This window comes from Colobus angolensis, unplaced genomic scaffold (genome assembly GCF_000951035.1).
Source record: "Colobus angolensis palliatus isolate OR3802 unplaced genomic scaffold, Cang.pa_1.0 Scaffold83, whole genome shotgun sequence".
NCBI classification, from domain to species: Eukaryota; Metazoa; Chordata; class Mammalia; order Primates; family Cercopithecidae; genus Colobus; species Colobus angolensis.
In genome coordinates this window covers 2,524,365-2,546,947 of record NW_012122154.1, presented here as the reverse complement: position 1 = coordinate 2,546,947, position 22,583 = coordinate 2,524,365, and the positions used below count along the sequence as shown (strand labels likewise).

The window sequence follows — 22,583 nt, the reverse complement described above, 5'->3', positions numbered from 1 at the left end:
CCCGTCTCGGCCTCCCAAAGTGCTGGGATTACAGGCTTGAGCCACCGCGCCCGGCCGGATTTTTCTTTTACATGTTTTCTTTGAGATGATGGCCCAGGTCTCTACATGTCTCATTGCAAAATAGTTCTATAGTTTTTTTTTTAATATAGCCCTCTATGTATTTATTGCAGGAAATTTAGAAGATGCAGAAAACATAAAGAAGATGTACGTATATATGAGTATTTTATATACATTTTTAAACATAATTGATTCAATATAAGATTTTATAATCTGCTTTTCTCTTAAGATTATATAGTTATCTATCACTTGAATTTTAATAATTGGGTACAGAACATGGATTGTGGATTCTTGGAAATTCTTTATTGGATTCAAATTTCCAAAATCAGGTTGCTCTGTATTTGATGATAGGAAATAAAATTTCTGGGTGTAAATAACAGTTTTTTTGCGAAGATGTTTATACTGATTTCATTAATAAGGTATACACTGTGTGTGCTATAGACATATATGTATTTTGACTAGAATGGATTTATTGAAATAAAATACATTAAAATCATTGTAAAGATACAGTTCCTGCCTTCTGGGAAACAGGGCCTTCATTTCTCCATCAGCGACCTCTGTTTCCTTATATATGGCCACTAAAAACTCCTTTTCAATTTGGTATATTTGGATTCTGTGTTTTATTTTATTCTAAGGAAAAGTTTTTAAAATATACAAGCATTCTAGATTTCTAAAATTGAATTCTTATTTGATTTAATAATACATAACTTTCATAAAAAGGAAAATTTTTATTTTTATTTACTTACCATTACTGGATTTTTTAAAAAAATAATTTCAACTCTTATTTTAGATTCAGGAGGTACATGTGCGGGTTTGTTACGTGTGTGTATTTCATGATGCTGAAGTTTGGGGTACAACTCATCTCATCACCCAGACAGTAAGCATAGTACCCAACAGTTTTTAACCTTTGCTCCCCACAGTAATTCCCAGTGTCTATTGTTGCCATTCTGTATGTCCATGAGTGCCCAATGTTTAACTCCCCAAAAGGAGGCCTTTAGAAGGCTTTCTATACATTTTTAAGTGGAGATTGAATCTATCTGGTAAAGATTAATTTCTCAGCAAAATTATTGGATACCTGTGAGATCATTGAGATGTTACTTACTCAATACAAACAATTAACCATAATAATTAGCAAACACTTGGCCATTGTTTAGGGTTTTTCCATAAGCGTATGCAGTACTTTTGGTTTCTCTTACTAAAACAATAACCTGATTTTTTTTGGACATTTCAATAGCAGAGATAATATGTGAAGTAAGCCTGTAACTGTTACACAACTTGAATTATGTCAAAATGATGTGGTCTTTTTGAAAATTAAATCAAGAATTTCAACCAAGCCAACATGAAAGTATTCAAGTACTGGGTCTGCTGTTATCTCCATCTTCAATGTCTGGTCCATTTGCCCAGTGCCTTGGACAAAGTCAGCATTCAATATATGCTTCTTGATTTCTCTCTTGATAAGTCAAACTGCTGGGTCATTAATGTGCGTTATGTATGAGGAAGTTTTTCCAAAATTAAAAAGAGTGTATCAATATAAAGGCAAGCTACAAAGTATAATAATTTAAGTATTAGTGGATTCACAATGTAGACACATTCAGATGTTACTCTCATTCTAATGTACACATGTATGCACACACACATGTTTCTACATGCACTCAGATGTCTTTGCTTGGTGCCAGTGTACAGGTGCTCCCTGCAGAGGGATCTTCTGCAGCCCCTGCTGCTCTACCTTCTCTGGGAGCCCTTTCTCCTGAGAATGCTTCTTCCTCTAGCCTTTATCTCATTGGAGTTTGTCTCATAATGGCTAGCACTTGTTTTGCCTTGTAGGGTACAGACTGACTCCTGAGGCATTCCAGACCTGTAGACTAGATTCCCTGTGGTTTACTGCTGCCTCCTGTCCACTTGCATATCCAGATATTATTTCCTGGATTACAGCCTCCCTGAAGCTGAGGTTCTTCCATTGTGAAGAGTCCTGAGGCAGAACTAGCAGTGTCCACTGGGGATTAGGGGACAGAAGCTAGTTTACTGCTGCCTCGTGTCCACCTGCATATCCAGATATTATCTCCCTGATGACAGCCTCCCTGAAGCTGAGGTTCTTCCTTTGTGAAGAGTCCTGAGCTAGAACTAGCAGTACCCACTAGGGATTAGGGAACAGATGGGGCCACACCTGAAGCCCCTGGCAAACCTCCATAAGGAATACCTGGGATCAATTCTGGCAAATGGAAGGACTATTTTGACTTTTTGTAGGGGGTGGGGGGGAAAGCCACTTTCCCAGGGACACAAATGACGAACCCGTGGTGAAATCCAATTACAACTTCCTTTTATATTATTACATAAGAGACAAATGTGAAGGGACATATTTCTCTCCGACCTAAACTTGTCACAAAGAGCAAGCAAGTGGGATTTCTAAATAAAGGGGGTTTAAGTAAGAGATTTGCAGAAATCACACATTTGCTGTAGATACGGAAAGAATGTTGCAACCTAAGACAGTCTCAGCTTGAGAGAAGCCATGATCCATTTGTTTGATTTCTTGAGAGAATGAAAATCTGTTCAGTGGAAATGCCAGTGATTTTAGATCCATATGGAGGTTTTTACCAAGGATTCCTTATATCTATATTATAAGCATTTTGACTGAGCTTGTCTTTGTTTGAATTATCAGTTATTATGTACTTACTACTTTTTGGACACTGGGCCAGGTGAATTACAGACATTATTTTTTAACCTTCATGGTAACCTCTTAGGGTGGTACTGGTTTTATTTGTTTGTTTGTCTGAGACAGGGTCTTGCTTGGTTGCCCTCACTCAGGCTGGAGTGCAGTGGTGTGACCATAGCTCTCTGAAACCTTGAACTCCTGAGCTTAAGCAATCCTCCTGCCTCAGCCTCCCAAGTAGCTGGGACTACAGGCATGCAGCACGACACTGGCTATTTTTTTTTTTTTAATTTTGAATTTTTTGTAGAGATGGGGTCTTGTTATATTGCCCAAGCTGGTCTTGAACTTTAGGCCTCAAGTGATCCTTCTGCCTTGGCCTCCCAAAGCACTGGGATTACAGGCATAAGCCACCTCAAGCTGCCCAGCTTGAGATGGCACTTTTATCCCATTTTACAGATGAGCAGTCTGAGAGTCCAGTTGTTAAGTGATTTATTTAAGCCCATGCAATTGGGAGGTGGCAGAGATAGGATTCGGGCCTGCAGTGCCTTCTATAGATACCACAACCTTGCTGCTGGCAGTGACAATTGAAAGGGCAGAGGATACTCTGATATCCCCTAGCTACGACACCTGACACCAGGCTTCTGCCCTGTACATCACCAGGATGCTCTTTTTTTTTTCTTTTCTTTTAAGCTTTCTCCGTGAATTTTTTAGTGTATGGGCTGAGACCTAGAGAATGACTTTTCATGGCTTATAAGCAACAACATGGCACATGAAATTCTGTAAACACACAGGCAAATGTGGTTTTCATTTTAGCTTTGACCTGTAGCCACATCTTCAGAGATCTTTTAAAGCACAAGTTAAACTTGCACTCCCCACACAAGAACTTGACGTTATGGTTGTTAACTATTATTCAGTCCCAAGTGTCCCCCAAGACAGAGAGACTCCATTTTACTGCCATCGAAATGAAAACAGAAGCAAAGGAAATGTGCCAAATTCAAAGTTGTACCTCAGTGATTTGATCACATAATATGAGAATAAGATTAAGTTGTATTTTTGAACTTGGAATTGATTTTGTGCTGAAAGGTATATACTTTCCAACTCTAATGCCTACAGTAAAATTTAAATAATATTACTCAGTCTCTAAAAATTATGTTTATACATTATTTGTTTATGTTTCTATGCATATTACATATTATCCTAGATTAAGCTTCTTAGGTAGGTACTACGTCTATTTTTTAGCCTGAGTCCTAGCGTGGTGTTTGACTGGATTTTATCACTGCACTCCTAAAATGATTTCATTTGAAAGAAGTTAAGACTTAATGTGTTTGAATGTGTCATTTAAAATTCATTTCATTTGAAAATGACTGTGCCCTAATTGACTGGTATGCTTTGACCAAGATTTATTCTGAATTAGGTTATGAATGGGGAGGAACTTCAGCAGCTGAAAAGAGAAATGTTTCTTCTTCAGTGACTTTTTTTTTTTGAAGTGGGAGGCTAAATTAAATCATCAAGACTCTGCTTTAGAGGTTTTAGAAGTGAAAATGATGTTCTTTGACAGCACATTAATGTATAAGCCGGTGGGGATTAAAAAAAATAAACAATCTTGGGCTTGTTGGCAGAGTGATTACATAAGTTGAGGCAGAGAGGAAAATGATTGTAGCCAGGGCAAACTGTTCAAAAGAATTATGTTTTCCATTTTTGTAGAGTTTAGGAAATGTTCAAAATAGAGAATATTAGGTATATGGTTTTTACACATCTTTAGATTTTTATTGAGTAAATCATACGCTCATCTTTTCATTTCAGGTTGGTTCGTGTCCTGGTCTTTGCAGGGTTTTCTACCTGAGTTTTTTCCCGTAAGATAGAACTGTCATTTTCTGCAACTCGCTGATCCCTCGGTCTGTAACATCTTTCGCTTTGGATAACATTATAAAATCCTGTGAGTGACTGAGCGAATTTTGGGTTGCTTACATTTTACGTGTTGTACTTTTGAGATGAGGGTTAAACAAGGATCCTAAGGGGCATGAGTGAGACTGACTTCTGGGCTCCAGAGATCAATGGTTCTTGAAAGCAGGGGAGAATTTTGAAAGTGGTAGGAGACAGGAAGATAATAAAATAATACCGTGACGAGAGGAATCTTGGAAATGAGCTTAGGGGAGAGAAAACAGAGATGTTTGAAGGAGAATTCAAAAATAGAAATCACTACTAATACTTTAGGTTGGAATTGTTACTTGGGGGTCTAATCAGGTACCTGAGGCTGATCCTGATGCATATGGGTGAGAACAGAGTGTCTGAGGGGGTCACTGGCCGTGTTTTGATTTTGTATCACTCCGTGTCATTCTCCTTTTTAGATGATTCAGAACTCTGGGTAGAAATAATCTCCAGAACTCAGATAAAATAGTGGTTTCTATCCTTACCTCAACTCTAGGGGCTCTCTCTGAGTTTGATAGCTTCACTTCTGCGCTGACAATTTCATATAAAATGAAAAAATACACTGATGATAATTCTAATGTGTTTTGATAAAGACTTCTCTGGATTTGTACACCTGTCAGAAATAGGATTATGTAATTCTGGTTCTTAGCTCATATAAGAAATATAGATAGATACAAAGATTAATGCTTCACTTTCACACAGTAACTACTGGCAGAACTGGAGGTAGAACTCCACCATCTGGTCCACATGTATGTAGCACTCACCCACTTCTTTGAAAGATTGCTTAGAAGAAACTAGAGATAGACCAAAGAAGCAAGAGGAAAAAAAATATCCTTTTTTCTGATCTAAAAATAACAATTCTACTTCTTTTAACAGGTAGTTAAAAGAGGACCATCCTAAATTAAGAACAACAACCCTACCTCTTTTAACACAGTGCCACATTGCCACATGACAGTGGTCAGGCCTAATCAGTTACAAACCCGTCTGCATAGGTTTCTTAGTAATCAGATTCAGTCTGGTATTTGCAAGTCGAAGTTTCAGACCATTCTGGAATGTGACAGAGTAGGTGAAAAAGAATTCACTTTTAAATGTTCTTAACATCTTTAAATGCAATTTACTAGCTGGCGTGACTTGGAAGAAAATTAAGAAAAAAATGAGTGAAACCTCTTTGGAAAAGAAGGCAGTGAAAATAGGTGGAAACACCTTTTCTGACAAAAGTTGTGCTGAATCAAGTCATGTGTGATGTTAACCAGCAAAGCTGGACATTTGCCACAATTGGCTGTTGTGTCTGCCTGATGAAAATGACAATTAGAAAACAACAAAATAACTGTGGATAGGCAAATGGCTATTTCAACTGTGAAACATGTATTGCTTTGTTATGTAATTAGTTGCTTAAGAGGGTGTCATGGTTTTAGAGAAACAGCCCTGAGGTTCAGTCTCGTTCTACTACTTGCTAACTGCATGACTTTGGGAAAGTCTTTACCTCATGTCTTCATATGAGTCCTCATTTATTCTCGTATGTAAAATGGGGATAATATAATAAGGTTGAACCTTATTACATATGCTATATAATAGCATATAAAATTGCTATATCTGAAAGTCAGAAATTAGCATATATTGGAAAGCTTCTAAAAAAATCTTTTTTCTTTCAATTTAAAATAATGAATCAGCTGCCTGATGCGTGTTAGATATTATGTTAAATCTTAGAAATTCAAAGTGGTACCATCCACATCCTCAAAAATTCCCAACTCTTAGAAATTATCATATATTGGCAGGTTCATATGATTCAACCTAATAGCTTCTATCTCACAGGATTATTGTGAAAATTAAATGAGAAATCATGAAATGTTTGGCACACAGGCTCATAGTAAGTGCTCAGTAAATGGTGGATATTATTATTCTTAAATGAATCATGTAAGTATTTTCTATATAATAATCAAACTCACTCCCACTTATTTACAACTTCTGTATCAAGTTTTAAGTCCAATCTATTTACTAGAATACAATGATTTAGCGCACATTGATTTTTCCCATACACATTCATATGCAATGATTGCTCACTAAAATGCAGAAAGGGTGAGGTTACAATGTGTGTTTTTCTTTTTTTTGGATTTGGCTTCTTTCACTTAGCATATTTTCAAAGTTCATCTCTGTTATAGCATGTGTTAGTACTTCATTCCTTTTTATTGACGAATGAGATTCTATTGTGTGGACATACTACATTTTGTTTATCCATTCATCAGTTGATGGACATTTGAGGTGTTTTGCTTTGGGACTCTTATGAGTAATGCTGCTATGAACATTTGTGTATAAAAGGGCACATGGTATGATCCCATTTATATGAAATGTCCAGAGTAGGCAAATCCATAGAGAGAGGAAGTAGATTAGTGGTTGTTAGGGGCTGGGAGGAAGGAAAATGGGGGGTGACTACTAATAGGTACAAGATTTCCTTTTGGGGTGATGAAATGTTCTAAAATTAGGTAGTGGTGATGGTTGCAAAACATTATAAGCATATCGAAGACCACTGAATTATATATGTTGTAAGGGTGAATTTCATGGTGTGTGAATTATGTCTCAATAAAGCTGTTATTTAAAAAAATTTCATTAAAAATATATGTTCACCATATGTAAAAAAAGAGAGCACCTGATAGTATATGCAGCTTATTATCAAAAGGAGACACATTTTGCCTTGAGAAGGGTTTCGGTAATGTTTTTAATCTATTTCCATTTTAAGTATAGTGTACTTCACTCTTATTCTGCTCCTCATTTGTGATTGAATTTGACTCTCAAATTATTCAAAGAGCTGTGTAGACTTTTAAAAGGCAGTAGAAACAATGGGGAAAAGCAGAGATAGCTCAAAGTTTGTAGAGTTGTACTGATGCTGAAAAATCAACGAGATTAACCAAGAAATTGGCTCAATAAGAAACCAGGGACTCCCAAAGGGGGGGGGTTTACAATTCAGAAACAGGAAAAAATTAGAAAGCGGTTTATTTGCAATTTGCATAGATTCCTCTACTTTGTGAGGTTTAGTATAATTGAAATGTATTGCAATTTTCAGGAACATTACCTACAAATTGATATTAGGTGGTCTACAGCTTGTAATTGATGTGCTTCATGATAAAGATGACAGTAATGATGTTGTAAATATTCTAGTGCTCATTGGATTTCATTTTTGCAGGCAATTTGCAGCTCCTCTGAGTAAAATATTTATATTCAATTACAGAGTCTGATAAATAGGATTTCCCCCACCCCACCCCTTCTAATCACTGCAAAGTATTAATAGTGCTTTCTTATGGCTTATTTCTTGCAGGGAGAAGATAAGATTATAGCCACATTTCTTTCAAAACCTCAGCAGCATCTCCTTCTGGTAGCCATTTAGATATTTTCTTCCACCTCTTTGACTTCAGATGACACGACCTTGCCATCCACTACTTCTTGCACGACTGTCTTAATCTTCCTGGTTTTCTTTATATCTGAATTCATATTAAACATTAAATGTTAATTCAGGCACATGACTCTACTGATTTATAATATTCAACTTTAAGTTATTATTCTTTTTACTTATTTCCTTCTTTTAGAAAAATATGTTAAACCCATCCTCTTTCTCAAAAAATCTTAAGTCCATTTTATAAATAGATACAGAAAATGTGCTTCTCCCCAAATTTACAAATATCCCACTCTTATAAATTCAAGAAATAAATGATCTTGAATTTAAGTGGAATTCAGATTTTGTCTTGTTTTTCCTTTTCAGGATCTCAGATGTCTCAAGGTAGCAATAGCACAGGCCAAGAAAATCACCCCGTTCTGAAGAGTGTGCCCAAGTTCCCACATGGAGGGTTTCTTTATGCCATGTACAAGATTTTTAGAATCCCTGGTGTCATATCTGCTCTCTTGAGAATTGGCCTTTGCTATGGTTTGAATGTGTTCCCTAGAGTTCACGTGTGGAAAACTTAATCCCCAATGTAACAGTGTTGGGAGGTGGGGCCTAGTGAGAGGTGATTAGATGATGAGGGCTCTGCCCTCATGGATGGATTAATGTGGTTACCATGGGAATGGGTTAGTTATTGTGAGAGTGGGCTAGTTATAAAAGCAAGATCAGCCTTCTCTTTCTCTCTGGCTCTCATGCACACTCTTTTGCACTTCTACTTTCTGCCATGGGATGACGCAGCAAGAAGGCCCTCACCAGATGTCGGCACCTTGATATTGGACTTTCTGGCCTCCAGAACTGTGAGCCAAGTAAACTTCTATTGTTTGTAAATTATTCAGTCTCAGGTATTCCATTACAGGAGCAGAAAACAGACTGAAACAGCCTCACTTTACTTTTTATTCATGGGAGATAGTTATTGGAAAGCAGCTGAGTGTCATAGAAAATGTGCAAAAATGTAGAACTTACCTCTCTCTTCCAGGGTGCTTAACTGATATTCTGTAGTTCTGTTTTTTTTTTTTTTTTTTTTTTTTAATGAGAAGAAGAAAAAAGAAACAGAAAAAAGGATTATTACTGTTTTGAAAATGAAATGCACTCTTGTCTTTTATATTTCAAAGTCCAAGTGAATGTGTTTTAATGCTTTCATGTATCTTTCCCTTTTACATTGCTTGTTATTGCAAACTTGAAAAATACATAGCTTTAAAACTGACCAGTTTAATATAAGCTAAGATGTTCCTCTAATTAAAATAACAAAATTACAATGGAAGTTTAAATCTTGTGTTCTCTTGTTGATATTCTTAGGTATGGTATCTGAAGACAGTTGCTGCTGCCACACTGATGATTCTGGCTCCTGTGGACCTCAGCAACTTATTGTCTAATTCATGAGCTCTCAATTAGAATTTCCAAAAAGCTATTATGCCTTCAATTATATATTAATGATGAAAATTAATATCAGTATAATCTATCATTTGGAGAATTATCTTCTAACTCAGTCCTATCACATGATCTCAAGGCTGTACTTGATATTTTGGGCATGTCTACTTTTTGGTATATTTTCGTTTTGTTGGTGGTGGTGAGGTGCATGTGAGTATAATTACTTCTGTCCTAGGGATTGCACTGGTGCTGGGTAGTGAGTGACAGGAACATTAAAATAGAAGTGCATATAGACATTGACACCTATTCCTTGATTCTAAGAGCCTTACCTTACGTCTTCTCCTTCCAGAAGGCGGCGGTAAGTAGCAATTTCCTGCTCAAGCCGAGTCTTTATGTCAAGAAGGATATGATATTCACTGTTCTGTCGTTCCATGTCACTCCGAATCTGCATCAGTTGGGCCTCCAGAGAGCTCAACAGCGACTGGAGGTTGGCTAACTGGCTGCTGTAACGGGCTTTGGTCTCCTCTAGGGTGTGCTCCAAAGACTCTTTCTATGAGCACAAGAAAAACAGGGCATTTCTTATCTAAGGACTTGATTCAAGAGATGGGTCAATTTTAATTTATTTTGAGAAAGGTCTCTGCAGTTCATCACTGTGGGCATGGTGTGTATTTCTAGCTCCATATCCCACTCTTCCCAACTAGGCAACCTCAGCCAGCCAGCTAGGATCATTAGCTCTCAGGGTTTTTCTTTGCTTGTAGCTTTGCACCCACTGTTCTCTCAGTGCAGCACATTGTAGAATTGTTCTCAATATTTCCTTCCCCACCATGTGAAGATGTTACGCCTCTCACTCCTTCATCAGACCTGGCCATGTGATCTGTGACATTTCTCAATTGCAGGGTTAGATTCCTTTAATCCATTGACACATGGCTGGGTCATGTGACTCTCTTTGGTTAATGAAATGCAGGTCAAACTGACAAATGCCTTTTCTTTTTCTTTTTTTTGTTGAGATGGAGTCTTGCTCTGTCCCCCAGGCTGGAGTGCAGTAGTGTGATCTCGGCTCACTGCAAACTCTGCCTCCTGGGATCGAGCGATTCTCCTGCCTCAGCCTCCAATAGCTGTGGTTATAGGCACATGCCATCATGCCCAGCTTATTTTTGTGTCTTTAGTAGAGATGGAGTTTCACCATATTGGCCAGGCTCGTCTCAAACTCCTGACCTCAAGTGATCCTCCTGCCTTGGCCTACCAAAGGACAAATGCTTTTTCTAAGGAGAAGCTTTAAGAGCTATCAAGTGGCCCAACCATTGCTCTTTTCTTTCTGCCAGAACACTGGCTTGTCCTAGGTAGGGCCTACCCCTTTAGCCTTGCCCTTGGAAAGGAAATGTCATAATGGATGTAGTATTGTGGCTGCAGGCCACTGTGGTTTGAGGGATTCTGGGTACCACAGCATAATTTGTCATGGGCTGGCTGGTTTGCTTGACCTGGAATGTCTCTAGTTCATTCTCCAGCTTAAAATTGTATCTTAAATTTTAAGATCTGGTATAATGGACACATACAGGGGAATAGCAGACACAGGGGCCTAACAGAGGCTGGAGGGTAGGAGGAGCGAGAGGATCAGGAAAAATAACAAATGGGTATTAGGCTTAATACCTGAGTGATGAAATAACCTGTACAACAAACTCCCATGACACAAGTTTAACTATATCATAAATCTGCATATTACCCCTGAACTTAAAATTTGTAAAAATATCTGGTTTAAATGCCACTTTCCCTGTGAAATCTTCCAGATTTACTCTTTCCTCTGCATTCATGCAGTACATTGCCCTTTCCTCGATTTCTCTCTGTCCTTTGATTATAATCAGTTGTTCGGCCTCTTTCCCTGCCAGCTCTGCAAGGGGAAGGGTTATTTCTTGTAGGTCTTTGCATTTCTAAGTTCCTAACAGGGGACTTTGGTAAACACATACTGGATTGAGAAAGAGAAGTTAGATGTGCTTTACCATGCTGAGATGGGACTGGAGGTCTATCTCGAGGCTCTGGGAGGTGCGTCTCAGCTCTGTTAGTTCAACCTCAGTTCCTTTTAATTCTTCAGTGTTCACTGTGACCTGTTGCTGCAGAACTGCAGTCTATAAAGTGCCAAGAGTAAAAAAAAATAGTTGAGGGATGGAAATAAGAAAGAAAAGACAGAAAGAGAAAGAAAGAATGAACAAATGAAGAAGAAACTGAGTTATCTCTTTCTGGAGGAAAGCTTCTACACATTTGCTCACACTTTACAATTGTGCGGTTACCTGTCTCTCAAACTGTTCTTTGGCCTCTTGAAGATTCTTCTGGGCCATGACTTCATACTTCTGCCTCATTTCATTCATGATGGCACCAAGGTTCAGGCCTGGAGCAGCATCAACCTCCACATTGACAGTGTTGCCCAGATGCTTGTATAGACCATCGACTTCCTATGAAAGTGAAAATTCTGATTGATTTTAGTCTGAAGCACATTCTCAGATAAGGTTGGGCAGAAAAGACATAAGAAGTCTCATGACCTCTTTCATTGGCAATGAGTAAAAAAGAAATAAAATAATAACTTGTGTTGGGCTTATTGTGGTCCAGGTACTGCTCTAGGTCATTTAACCTACAACAACATTATGAAAAGAAGGCAGGGCTTGTATCACTATTGTCATCATCATCGTCTCTGTCATTACCACCACCAACTCTTCCCCCTTCTCCTGTTTCTCCTGCTCCTCCTATTATTATTATTATATAGAACCATTCCATCATTTCCAATACTACTTCTGAATATTTTCTCACCTCCCGATGCTCTTTTTTGAGGAGAGCTAGGTCTTTATTCAGTTCTTGAATCTGAATCTCCAAATCTGTTTTATGTAGGCTTAGGTCATCAAAGACCTTATTCAGGCCTTGGAAATCAGCTTCCACTGTTAGGCGTATTCCCCTCTCGGTCTCATACCTGGGAATTAATTAGTATACAGAGATAACTGGTCCTTCTGAAGCCATTATAAGAGAGAGAATCTAATATAATGAGATAGGTTTTTAAATGTGGCTTATGAGGAGATCAATTTCAATACTTTATAATGTCTGCCTTTATACATTCATGAAATGTACATAAGAACCTAGGAATCAGACAATTTGCCCAATAATATAATCTCTATAATTTGGAGTGACTGGAAAAAGGCAATCTGAAATAATTTTGAGCACTTCTAAATTCTAGAATTTATCTTACAAGAAATTAAATTGTGTTAATTATTGTGTTGGCAAAGGGTTCTCATTATTGATATTAAATACTTTTACTTAATGAATGTACATGATCAATTTATTTTTATAACTTTATGAACTGAGGCATCCAAAGTGACTTATCTCAAACAGCTCTACATCCTCCTCTACAATCTTACATACTCTCTCTGTGTCTCTCACTATATATATATGTGTGTGTGTGTGTGTGTGTGTATTTGAGACAGGGTACCACTCTGTCACCCAGGCTGGAATACAGTGGTGCGATCATGGTTCCCTGCAGCCTCAACCTCCTGGGCTCAAGCAATCCTCTCACCTCAGCCTCCCAAGTAGCTGGGACCACAGGTGTATGCCACCACACCCAGCTACTTTTTTTGTATTTTTGTGTAGAGACGTGGTTTCGCCATGTTGCCCAAGCTGTTCTCAAACTCCAGGACTCAAGCAAACTGCCTGTCTCAGCCTCTCAAAGTGCTGGATTATAGGCATTAGCCACCATGCCCTGCCCAATTTCCTAAAATATCCAGCTTTAAAAAGTGACAATGCAATGGGACACTCAGTGCTAGGTAAGATTGGAACTAATGCACTTTTACTGCTTTAATCTTTGGATTTGATTGCCTATTTCCTTCTAGTTAATCTCTTGGAGCATTAAAAGGCAACTCTTCTAACCACAAAGGGCTTTTTGGTGTTAATGCATTGTACAAATTCAGGATGAAGACGCCCTAGTGTGGAAGCTGTTTGTAAGGAACAGCTCTGGTCACATGTGCTGTGATGACCACCGAGAAAGTGAACACAATTTTTTCTTCTCTTTTCTTTTTGAGACAAGGTCTCACTCTGTCACCCAGGCTGGAGGGCAATGTCACGATCTCGGCTCACTGAAACCTCCACCTCCCAGGTTCAAGTGATTCTCCTGCCTCAGCCTCCCAAGTAGCTGGGACTACAGACATGTGCCACCACACCCGGTTAATTATTATAGATTGGTCCTGATTCTTTGGTTGGCCAGACCATCCTGTAAAACACTGGCAAACCAGAAATCATCAAGAGTCACCCCTGGAACTTGGGTCATACACTTGCAGGTACTTGAACGAACATGGAGAATTACTTGGAGAATCACCAAGGGTAGACATAAGACTCTCTTTAGATAACAGAAAGGCACTTAGGGAGAAGGAGAACTGTAAATTGCTTTCTTATTACTCCAAAGGGCAGAATTAGGTTTAGTGGGTTAAAAGGTAGATACCAGCTACTAAAAAAAAAAAAAAAATTAGCAACCAGTAATAACAAAGAGAATAGTAGTTACTGGAGGTGGTCAGTTACATGCCAAGGGATCAAGAGAGAGAAGGTCATCCCTGAGTGCTGGGCTAGCTTCTAACACGTAGCTTCCAATCTCCTTTAGGCTTCAGGATTCTGGAAACATTGAACCGTGGTTCCTTTACCAACAATGCTATGGAAAGCTGATTATCTGGAAGGACTACTAAAGGAATTCTTTTTCAGAAACTTTTGCCACGTATTAGGGAACCTACTTCAGTCTGAAGTCCTCAGCAGCCAGTTTAGCATTATCAATTTGCAGGACATATCGAGCATTTTGCAGTTGAGCATCCTTAATCTGGAAAATACATGAGAAAGAAAGACATTTTGTTTTTTAAAAATGTATTTATTTATTTATTTAGACAGAATCTTGCTCTGTTGCCCCCGCTGGAGTGCAATGGTGCGATCTTGGCTCACTGTAACCTCTGCCTCCCAGGTTCAAGCGATTCTCCTGCCTCAGCCTCCCGAGTACCTGGGGTTACAAGCATCCGCCACCATGCCCAGCTAATTTTTGCATTTTTAGTAGAGATGGGGTTTTGCCATGTTGGCCAGGCTGGTCTTGAACTCCTGACCTCAGGTGATCCACCTGCCCAAAATGCTGGGATTACAGGCGTGAGCCACTGCGCCCAGCAAAGAATGACATTTTCAATTGGATAGGTGTTTATAAGGATTTAGTTTATCTCCAGCTGCAGTGACTATTATGTCAAAAATGATGTTTATTTCAGGCATTTCTACAAGTAAATATAGAAAAAATAATGACATGGGTGTTTAACATAATAGAGTCATAAAATGCAACCCTAGATTCCCCAGGGTTTGGTCTACTTTCTTGTGATTTTACAGAAGGAGAATTTAACTCAACTTGAGTCATCAGACCTTATTGAGTGCCTCGCCTTTGATGTTTCGGCTTAGAACCTTTCGTTTAGCCCCTCTGGTCTGGTGAGCTCCCATTCCTCCCTCATGTCTCAGGTTCGACAACATTGCTTCAAAGGAGCCTTCACAGATGCTCTCAAAACTGAACTGGATGATCTGCCTGTGCTGTCGTTATCCCTCTGTGTGCTGGTCCCTCTGTCCATCCCTGTTTCCTCATAAATCACACTGTGTCCACCATACTATTCCTCCGTGCCTAGCATGGTGCCCAGCACCTAGTTAGTGTCATTCAGTATTGGCTGAATGAAAGAACATGGTGCATAAAAGAACTAAATGCATGATGGATGCATATAGATGAAAAATCTACTTGCAGAAGATGTTGCAATGATATTTCTCTTTCAGTGGATCCAGTTTTGGAGAGGGCTGCTCCCTATGGTTGGGACTGTCTAGCTCAATGGGACGGATGGCCTGTGTCTGTGTATTTGAGATGAGCCAAAGTAGAGTCAGAAACACGAGACAGGTGTGGTTCGAACATTTTTAGTGAGAGCCTAAAAAGGATGAACTTTATTCCGGAAGGACAATTTAAATACCATTGCTTCACACACCCATAGTTTCTAAAATTCCAAAGCAACTTCCCATAGAGTCCGAATCAAATTGCCCTGATGTTTAGCACAACTCAAGAAAAATAGACTTGCTGGTAAGTAAATGGGCTTTACTCTAAAGGAGTATGAATCTTAACACAGAAATGACAGTGAACACTTTTCTTTTTTTTTTATGTTAATTAATTTTATTTTATTTTTTTTTCAGTTTTATGCATGTATTTATTTGTTTTTTTTATTTTTTTATTTTTTATTTTTTTTTATTTTTTTTATTATACTTTAAGTTCTAGGGTACATGTGCATAATGTGCAGGTTTGTTACATTTGTATACTTGTGCAATGTTGGTGTGCTGCACAGTGAACACTTTTCTTGATTAGATAGGAACTTTAATTCCAAGCAAGTGCTCCGTGTCGTATATGAAATTTTCAATTAGGAGCAAAGTCTTCTGCTTTTATTGCATGCAACTGATAAAATACAGAGCTCCACCCTTTTTTTGATGACATAGGAGGAGGTTGTGATATGATTGCGATAAACATGAATTGGGGGCAATAGAACATTTTATTACTGTAGAAGTAGTTTCTGAACTGCTTGATGCTGATGGTCATATTATTAAACAGGGCACTTAAAAATCCAGGCATCATTAAGACCCATATTCCTGCCACACTGTTTCCACCCAGAATCACTTTGTTATTTAAATCTGCAGTACAGTATTCTAATAGTCACATTATAATATTTACTTAAATAAAAGGAGAAAAGTCTTTGAATTGACTGGGGTTTCAAAACTTGAGGACTAGATGAAAAACTAAGAGAGATTTATCACATAATTAATTTTTAGCCCTTTTCAGAAAGATTGCTCACTATACATTTAGCCCTGATGTAGTAAGCTGTGACAAAGATTTATTTTATTCCGGAGGATAAAATGTTCATATTTTGTATATAATTATATTAAACATTAAAAATAGCATGATTTAAGGTCATCCTATTATACAGTCTAAAGGTAGATGAAAGAATTTTTATAGATGTAACATTTTAGCCTAATTTGCTTTACAACGTCCATTTGGACCTACCTAACATAGATAACCTCTTGATTTAACTTTCAGCTAAACACAGACTAGGAAACAGAAACACAGGCGTCATCTCTCACCTGATTTCGCAGCTCTTCAATTTGTTTGTAATATGCGCTGTAGTCAGGACCAGCCCTCGGGGCGTTGGTTTCGCACCACTGCTTGATCTGCACTTCAAGTTTGGAGTTGGACTGCTCCAGGGTCCGCACCTTTTCTAGGTAGCTCGCTAGACGGTCATTTAGGTTCTGCATGGCCATTTTCTCATTGCCAACAAACAGGTCCCCGCCGCCGGTGAGGTTGCTCCCATAGTTCGCCCTGTGTCTGGAGTTGGAGATGCGGATGCCTCGGCCTCCAGCACCCCCATAAACGCTGGGTGTCATCCCGAGGCGCTGCATGCCCACTGTACTGACTACAGAGGCCTGCAAGGAGTTGCTGAGGCTTCTGTGGAAGCTTCTGCGACTGAAATCCGTTGGGTATTCCAGGAGGGAGCACCTGTAGCTTCAGGATGGTTGGGGCAGAGTGTGTCTCATGGAGCGTGTTGAGCTAGCCTTTTATGAAGTCCACAGGCAAGAAACTCCTCCTCTGCTGACATGTCACTAGGATTGGCACCACAGTCCACCTTGCCTTGCTTCCACGCCCCCCCCCCCACTTTGTATAACAATATGTTAGTATGTTTAACTCAATTCCAGAAAATAGCACTAGAGGCATTTATTGGAGGCTTTTATCAGGGGCAACTTTTTTTTTTTTTTTTTTAATTAAACAGGTAACAAAAGGAAACAGGAAGGTGTATTCTTTTAGCCCATGCACCTGCCTTGGCAGGATTTTTTCATCCTAACATACACATAAAGAATATTTATAATCCTCATGTATATTTTAGGCATGTAAAAAGGCAGGTGTGCCTACATAACTGAAAGTCACAATGGAGATAAAGGACAATGGTTTATTTGTATTGAGGAGTTGCTCTTCAGAACCTCTTTTTCATGCTTTACTTGTGTTTGGCTTTTAAGTTTATTCTGTTTTGGACATCTTATTTTATAAGACTATTAAAATATTTTGTACAAACACAAAACCTCGAATCCCTAAACCAGGAATGAAACCATTGTACGTTTGGAGATGTAGTTTGGGGATATGAATTAAATGAATTTAGCTGAGTGATGGACTAGATGATTTGGGGGGTTATTTTCTTTCTATTTCTGATGTTCTATGACTAAATAATGCATTTTAGGTTTCCAGTCACTGCCTGGCTTCAAGTCCTGTTACCAAGACACTTAGAATAAATCGCACAGTGCTTTGCACCTGGCATGGTACCAGGATGGGTCTCCTCTTTTGTATAGGGCCAGCTTAACACCCACCATGAGACAGACTCTACCCCATCCATCCGGAAGCTACTTACAGGTGCTCCTTCTAGAATCCCCATTGGATTTTAATTGCAGAAGCTTCCACGGAAGCCTGATCTTCCTTGTATATCCCCACAATCACAGCATGCGTGGCTGTATGTATAGGAAGTGGGGCAGGCGGGGCCTTGGGACTACACTCAGCATCCAGGGTTGGGCTGGAGGCAGCTGCTTGCGTGTGGACCTCCAGACACATGGGTGTGATCTCACCGGTGGGAATCTGATTGTAAGCACCCAATAATAAATGCCTGAGTCACTTGCTTCCCTTCATTCAAACCCCCTGGCTGAGAATTCACACCTCCCATGAAGCAAGTAAATCACTTCCTTAATCAAGTTAAGTAGAAGAGATTGGAAAAGTCACTAAAAACATCTAATTAATTGTCATCCTGATACTTTAATGGAATTGAGCTTTGTATATAATTAAAGCAAGCAAGCAAGTAAATGCAAAAATAAAAAATTGGAATTTACTTGTCTTATTTTAGAGGCTTATTTGTTGTTGCTGTTGTTCTGAAAGCCAGACACTTAAAAAAATTTTTTTTCAGCTTTTAGAAACCAGTGGCTTTTTTACTTTTGAGTTTAAATTTTTTTACACACAACTTTCTTCTAAAATAAGGTCAGATCACATTATTTCTCTCTTATGAACAATATACTTTAAAATAATACATTGTGTTTGATTTTATCTCAGTTATATCACAGAAATAAAAATTGAGATAAAATGGGATCTACTTTATGCATTTTATGATATATGTGTGGACAGCTCTTACATTTTTATCCATTCATGTATTCATCAGCCAATACTGAGTACTCACCACCAGTAACTGGACTGGTAACAAGAAGACCTTGCTAACTTATTAGAGTTATAAATTTCTTTGTTAATAGATGTCACAACTAAACTCTGTAGCAGAGAAGAACTTTTTATAAACACATGAACTATGTTCTTTACACATATATTCAAAGATGAATTGCTTTTTGTGTTGATTAATGGGGTAGGAGGAGGTTGTTAGATTAAAGTCATTGGAAAATTATACTATTTAAATTACACAAGTTTTATAGTAAGTTGGTCTCAGCCAAGAGTTTCATATGCTAACACATGATCAAGGTGTGTAGAAGCATTATTTATTTATTTATTTATTTTTGAGACGGAGTCTCTATCTGTCGCCCAGGCTGGAGTGCAGTGGCTGTGATCTCGGCTCACTGCAAGCTCCGCCTCCTGGGTTTATGCCATTCTCCTGCCTCAGCCTCCCGAGTAGCTGGGATTACAGGTGCCCACCACCACGCCTGGCTAATATTTTTGTATTTTCAGTAGAGATGAGGTTTCACCATGTTAGCCAGGATGGTCTCGATCTCTTGACCTTGTGATCAGCCCACCTTGGCCTCCCAAAGTGCTGGGATTACAGGCGTGAGCCACCGTGCCTGGCCAGAAGCATTATTAAATCAATAGTTAGCTTTATAATTAGAAAAGAACATAAGTGTGGTTGTTAAACAGGATGATATTTGTTCTCTTTTGTAGGACAATTCTTCCTTATGGCTAGATCTAGTTATGTTTATATCAAAGAGTTAAAAATCCCATTTTTAATTGTTTTCAATTTTATTTTTATTTTGTGACAGGGTCTCACTGTGTTACCCAGGCTGGAATGCCGTGACACAATCACAGCTCACTGCAGCCTTGACCTCCCAGGCTCAAGTGATCCTCCTGCTTCAACCTCCCAAGTAGCTGGGACTATAGGCATGCACACCATGCCTAGATAATTTTTTATTTTTATTTTATTTTTATTATTTTTATTATTTTTTGACAGAAATGGGATTCTACTATGTTGCCCAGGCTGGAGTGCAGTGGCGCAATCTCGGCTCACTGCAAGCTCCACCTTCTGGGTTCACTCGATTCCCCTGCCTCAGCCTCCCGAGTAACTGGGATTACAGGAGGGCACCATCACGCTCAGCTGATTTTTGTATTTTTAGTAGAGACAGGGTTTCACCATGTTGGCCACCCTGGTCTTGATCTCTTGACCTCATAATCTGCCCACCTCAGCCTCCCAAAGTGCTGGCATTACAGGTGTGAGCCACTGCACCGGCCCAGCCAATTTTTTTTTTTTTTTTTTGAGAAATAACTGTCTATTTCTTATTCCAGAAATCTTTGGCTAGTTTTGATAAGTTTTTGAGGTTTTAAATTTAAACTAAAATATGATACAATAGTGTTGTTATTATGAGGTATAGTCATTCAATCTACTAATTTGTTGGAGGAGAAAAAATTCTACTGGAAAGGTTCCCACCTGTTTATGTAAGGACAAGAGAATTTGCTGGCTTCTCTATGTCACTGAGTTTTGTATTTCGTACATTATTTGATCTTATAATGTGACCATGGGAAATCAAGTGAGTTTTTCACAGCAATTCATTTTTCTGAGTTATATCTCGAGGACTGAATAAAGATCCTATTGACCTTTGTTCATACACAAAGTCATGAATTTAGAGCCCCTGATATTTCAGGCTGTTGAGTGACTGCATCTGTAAATAAATACTTATTAGATCCCAACTTCCTTGTAGCTAGTAGAAGGGACATTTTGACCTCTGGGACACTCTACTGAGAGTGTTAATGATTAATATTAAGTATGGCCAGTAGTTGGGAAGACTATTATAAGCACTACAGTTTTCAGAGGACTTTCAACTTTTTTTTCTACCATGACCAAGCTATTGCAGTCACATATGATAGACGTAGAACCTACAGTCTGTGAAGTGGTGTCTTGTTCAGAGAGGGAGAAGGAGGGTAGAAGTGTAGGTGAAGGAAGTTGGAAGTTTGGCCCTGAGTTATTTGTTGAAGTGAGAAGACGGGTACAAGGAGGTTGATATATAGTAAACTTACATCACTGTATTCGGCACAGTTAATCTGTCATATTTAGGTTTTTGTTTGTACTTATTTGGTAATTCTCAGCTGTGTTTTGATGAGTTGGGTGGATTTGTTTATTGTCTCATAGTGGCTATAGAATGATTGGATGAAGAATATAAATATAAATTCTTTTAGAAAATAAAATAAACTTGAAAATTGGAGTAAGTACCAAGCAGATCTGAAATACAAACCAGAGGAAATAAATAATGACATTAAAATTACAAGTTCAGTGGATGAGTCCAGGAACAGATTAAACCAGGATTATTGAACAAAATGTAGCTCTGAGGAAATTTTCCAGAATGCAACTAAGTGACGAAGGAGGAAGTCAAGAGGCATGAGGGCTAGAATTAGAAGGTCTAAATATGTCTAATCAGAGTTCCAGGAGAAGACACGAGAGAATAAGAAAACATTCAACAAAATAAAAAGTGAGAATTTTATAGAATTGTTAAAAAAAAAAAAAAAACCCAAGTTCTCAGATTAAGGAGACCTAATGAATTTCAGGCAAAAGGAATAAAAATAAATCACTACACACATTGAGGCAGAAAACCAGATAATTACAAGCAGATAGAAAATAAATCACCAGCAAAGGAATGGTGGTTAGACTGATAGCTGACTCCTCAAAAGCAACAATGGACACTGGAAATGGAATAGAATCTTCAATGTGCTGGGAGGAAATAACTGCCATTCCAGAATTTTCTGACTCGGTAGCATTATATTTGAAAGAGGATAAAACAGAGCCATTTTCGAGATTTAAAAAACTGAATTTGCCATTAACTTCTAAGTTTTCACTAAGAGCAATCTGAAAGAATGTATTTTAAGCAGAAGGAAGATGATTCCAGATGAAAGTTCTGACATGCATGAAAGAATGAAAATAATAAATAAATAAGGTGCTAAGCATGTGACCAAATGTAAATGTAAAGACAAATATTGGCTATAAAATAATATATCTATTGAGAAGATAAAACAATATGGAATTAAAGTAGATGAGAGCTGGAAGGGGATGAATGGAGTTACATTGTTCTAAAGTGTGCAACTGTTTAGGAAAACAGCAAACATACAGATTAACGTTAGATATTGGCAGGTTAAGAATACATACTACATTTTCCACACATGGACACATGGTGGGGAACAACACACACTGGGCACCTGTGGTTGGGGGGAAAGCATCAGGAAGAATAGCTAATGGACGCTGGCCTTAATACCTGGGTGTTGGAATGATCTGTGCGGTAAACCATCATGGCACACGTTTACCTATGTAACAAACCTGCACACCCTGCACATGTACCCCTGAACTTAAAAGTTGAAGAAAAAAAAAGAATGCATATTATGTTTTCTAATTTCATGGTTTTGCCTTTCACATGATGGCTGTTACATTGATCTGGAAATAAGCCAGTGAATTAGCACAAAGAGCTCAGAAACAGATCTGTTGCATACAGAAACTCAATTTTGTCCTGCTTGGGCATTATAAATCAACGTGGAGAGAAATGGAGTATCCCACATTTAACAAATGGAAATTGTATTTCTGTTCTAAGGCAAAATTTACCTAAAATATATGAAAATGAATTCCAGATTCATTAAAGATAAAAATGTGAAAAGTTAAAAACTATACAACATGTAGAAGAAAACACAGAATAATATCTCTAGGAATTAGAGTAAAGGAGTATTTCTAACAAGATACAGAAAGTGAAAACTGTGAAGTACAAAATTGATACCGATTTAGCAATTTTTATTCATTAAAATATACCATAATTACAATGAAAAAAACCTCAAACAGGGAGCAGATATTTAGAAATCGTGTAACTGTCAAGAAA

General features: G+C 38.3%; 1 protein-coding gene across 1 annotated transcript; it reads right to left on the bottom strand.

The window, feature by feature from the left end:
• Nucleotides 1-7,590: 7,590 nt before the first annotated feature.
• KRT20 (keratin 20, type I) lies at nucleotides 7,591-17,025 on the bottom strand. The gene is made up of 8 exons (XM_011929813.1): nucleotides 16,578-17,025; nucleotides 14,183-14,265; nucleotides 12,228-12,384; nucleotides 11,714-11,875; nucleotides 11,426-11,551; nucleotides 9,761-9,981; nucleotides 9,027-9,064; nucleotides 7,591-8,106 (listed from the first exon to the last, which is right to left on the bottom strand). Exons 1-8 carry the CDS (start codon nucleotides 16,890-16,892, stop codon nucleotides 8,009-8,011), a joined length of 1,200 nt encoding a protein of 399 aa, XP_011785203.1. The 5' UTR covers nucleotides 16,893-17,025; the 3' UTR covers nucleotides 7,591-8,008.
• Nucleotides 17,026-22,583: the final 5,558 nt, after the last annotated feature.

Excerpts from the sequence above, each read along its gene's own strand:
- KRT20 (XM_011929813.1), bottom strand. The coding sequence starts at position 16,892 with ATGCAGCGCCTCGGGATGACACCCAGCGTTTATGGGGGTGCTGGAGGC. Across the intron at positions 12,385-14,182 it reads GCTGAGGACTTCAGACTGAA|GTATGAGACCGAGAGGGGAA; the intron begins GTAGGTTCCCTA and ends ATTAATTCCCAG. Across the intron at positions 11,876-12,227 it reads TCAAAAAAGAGCATCGGGAG|GAAGTCGATGGTCTATACAA; the intron begins GTGAGAAAATAT and ends TCACTTTCATAG.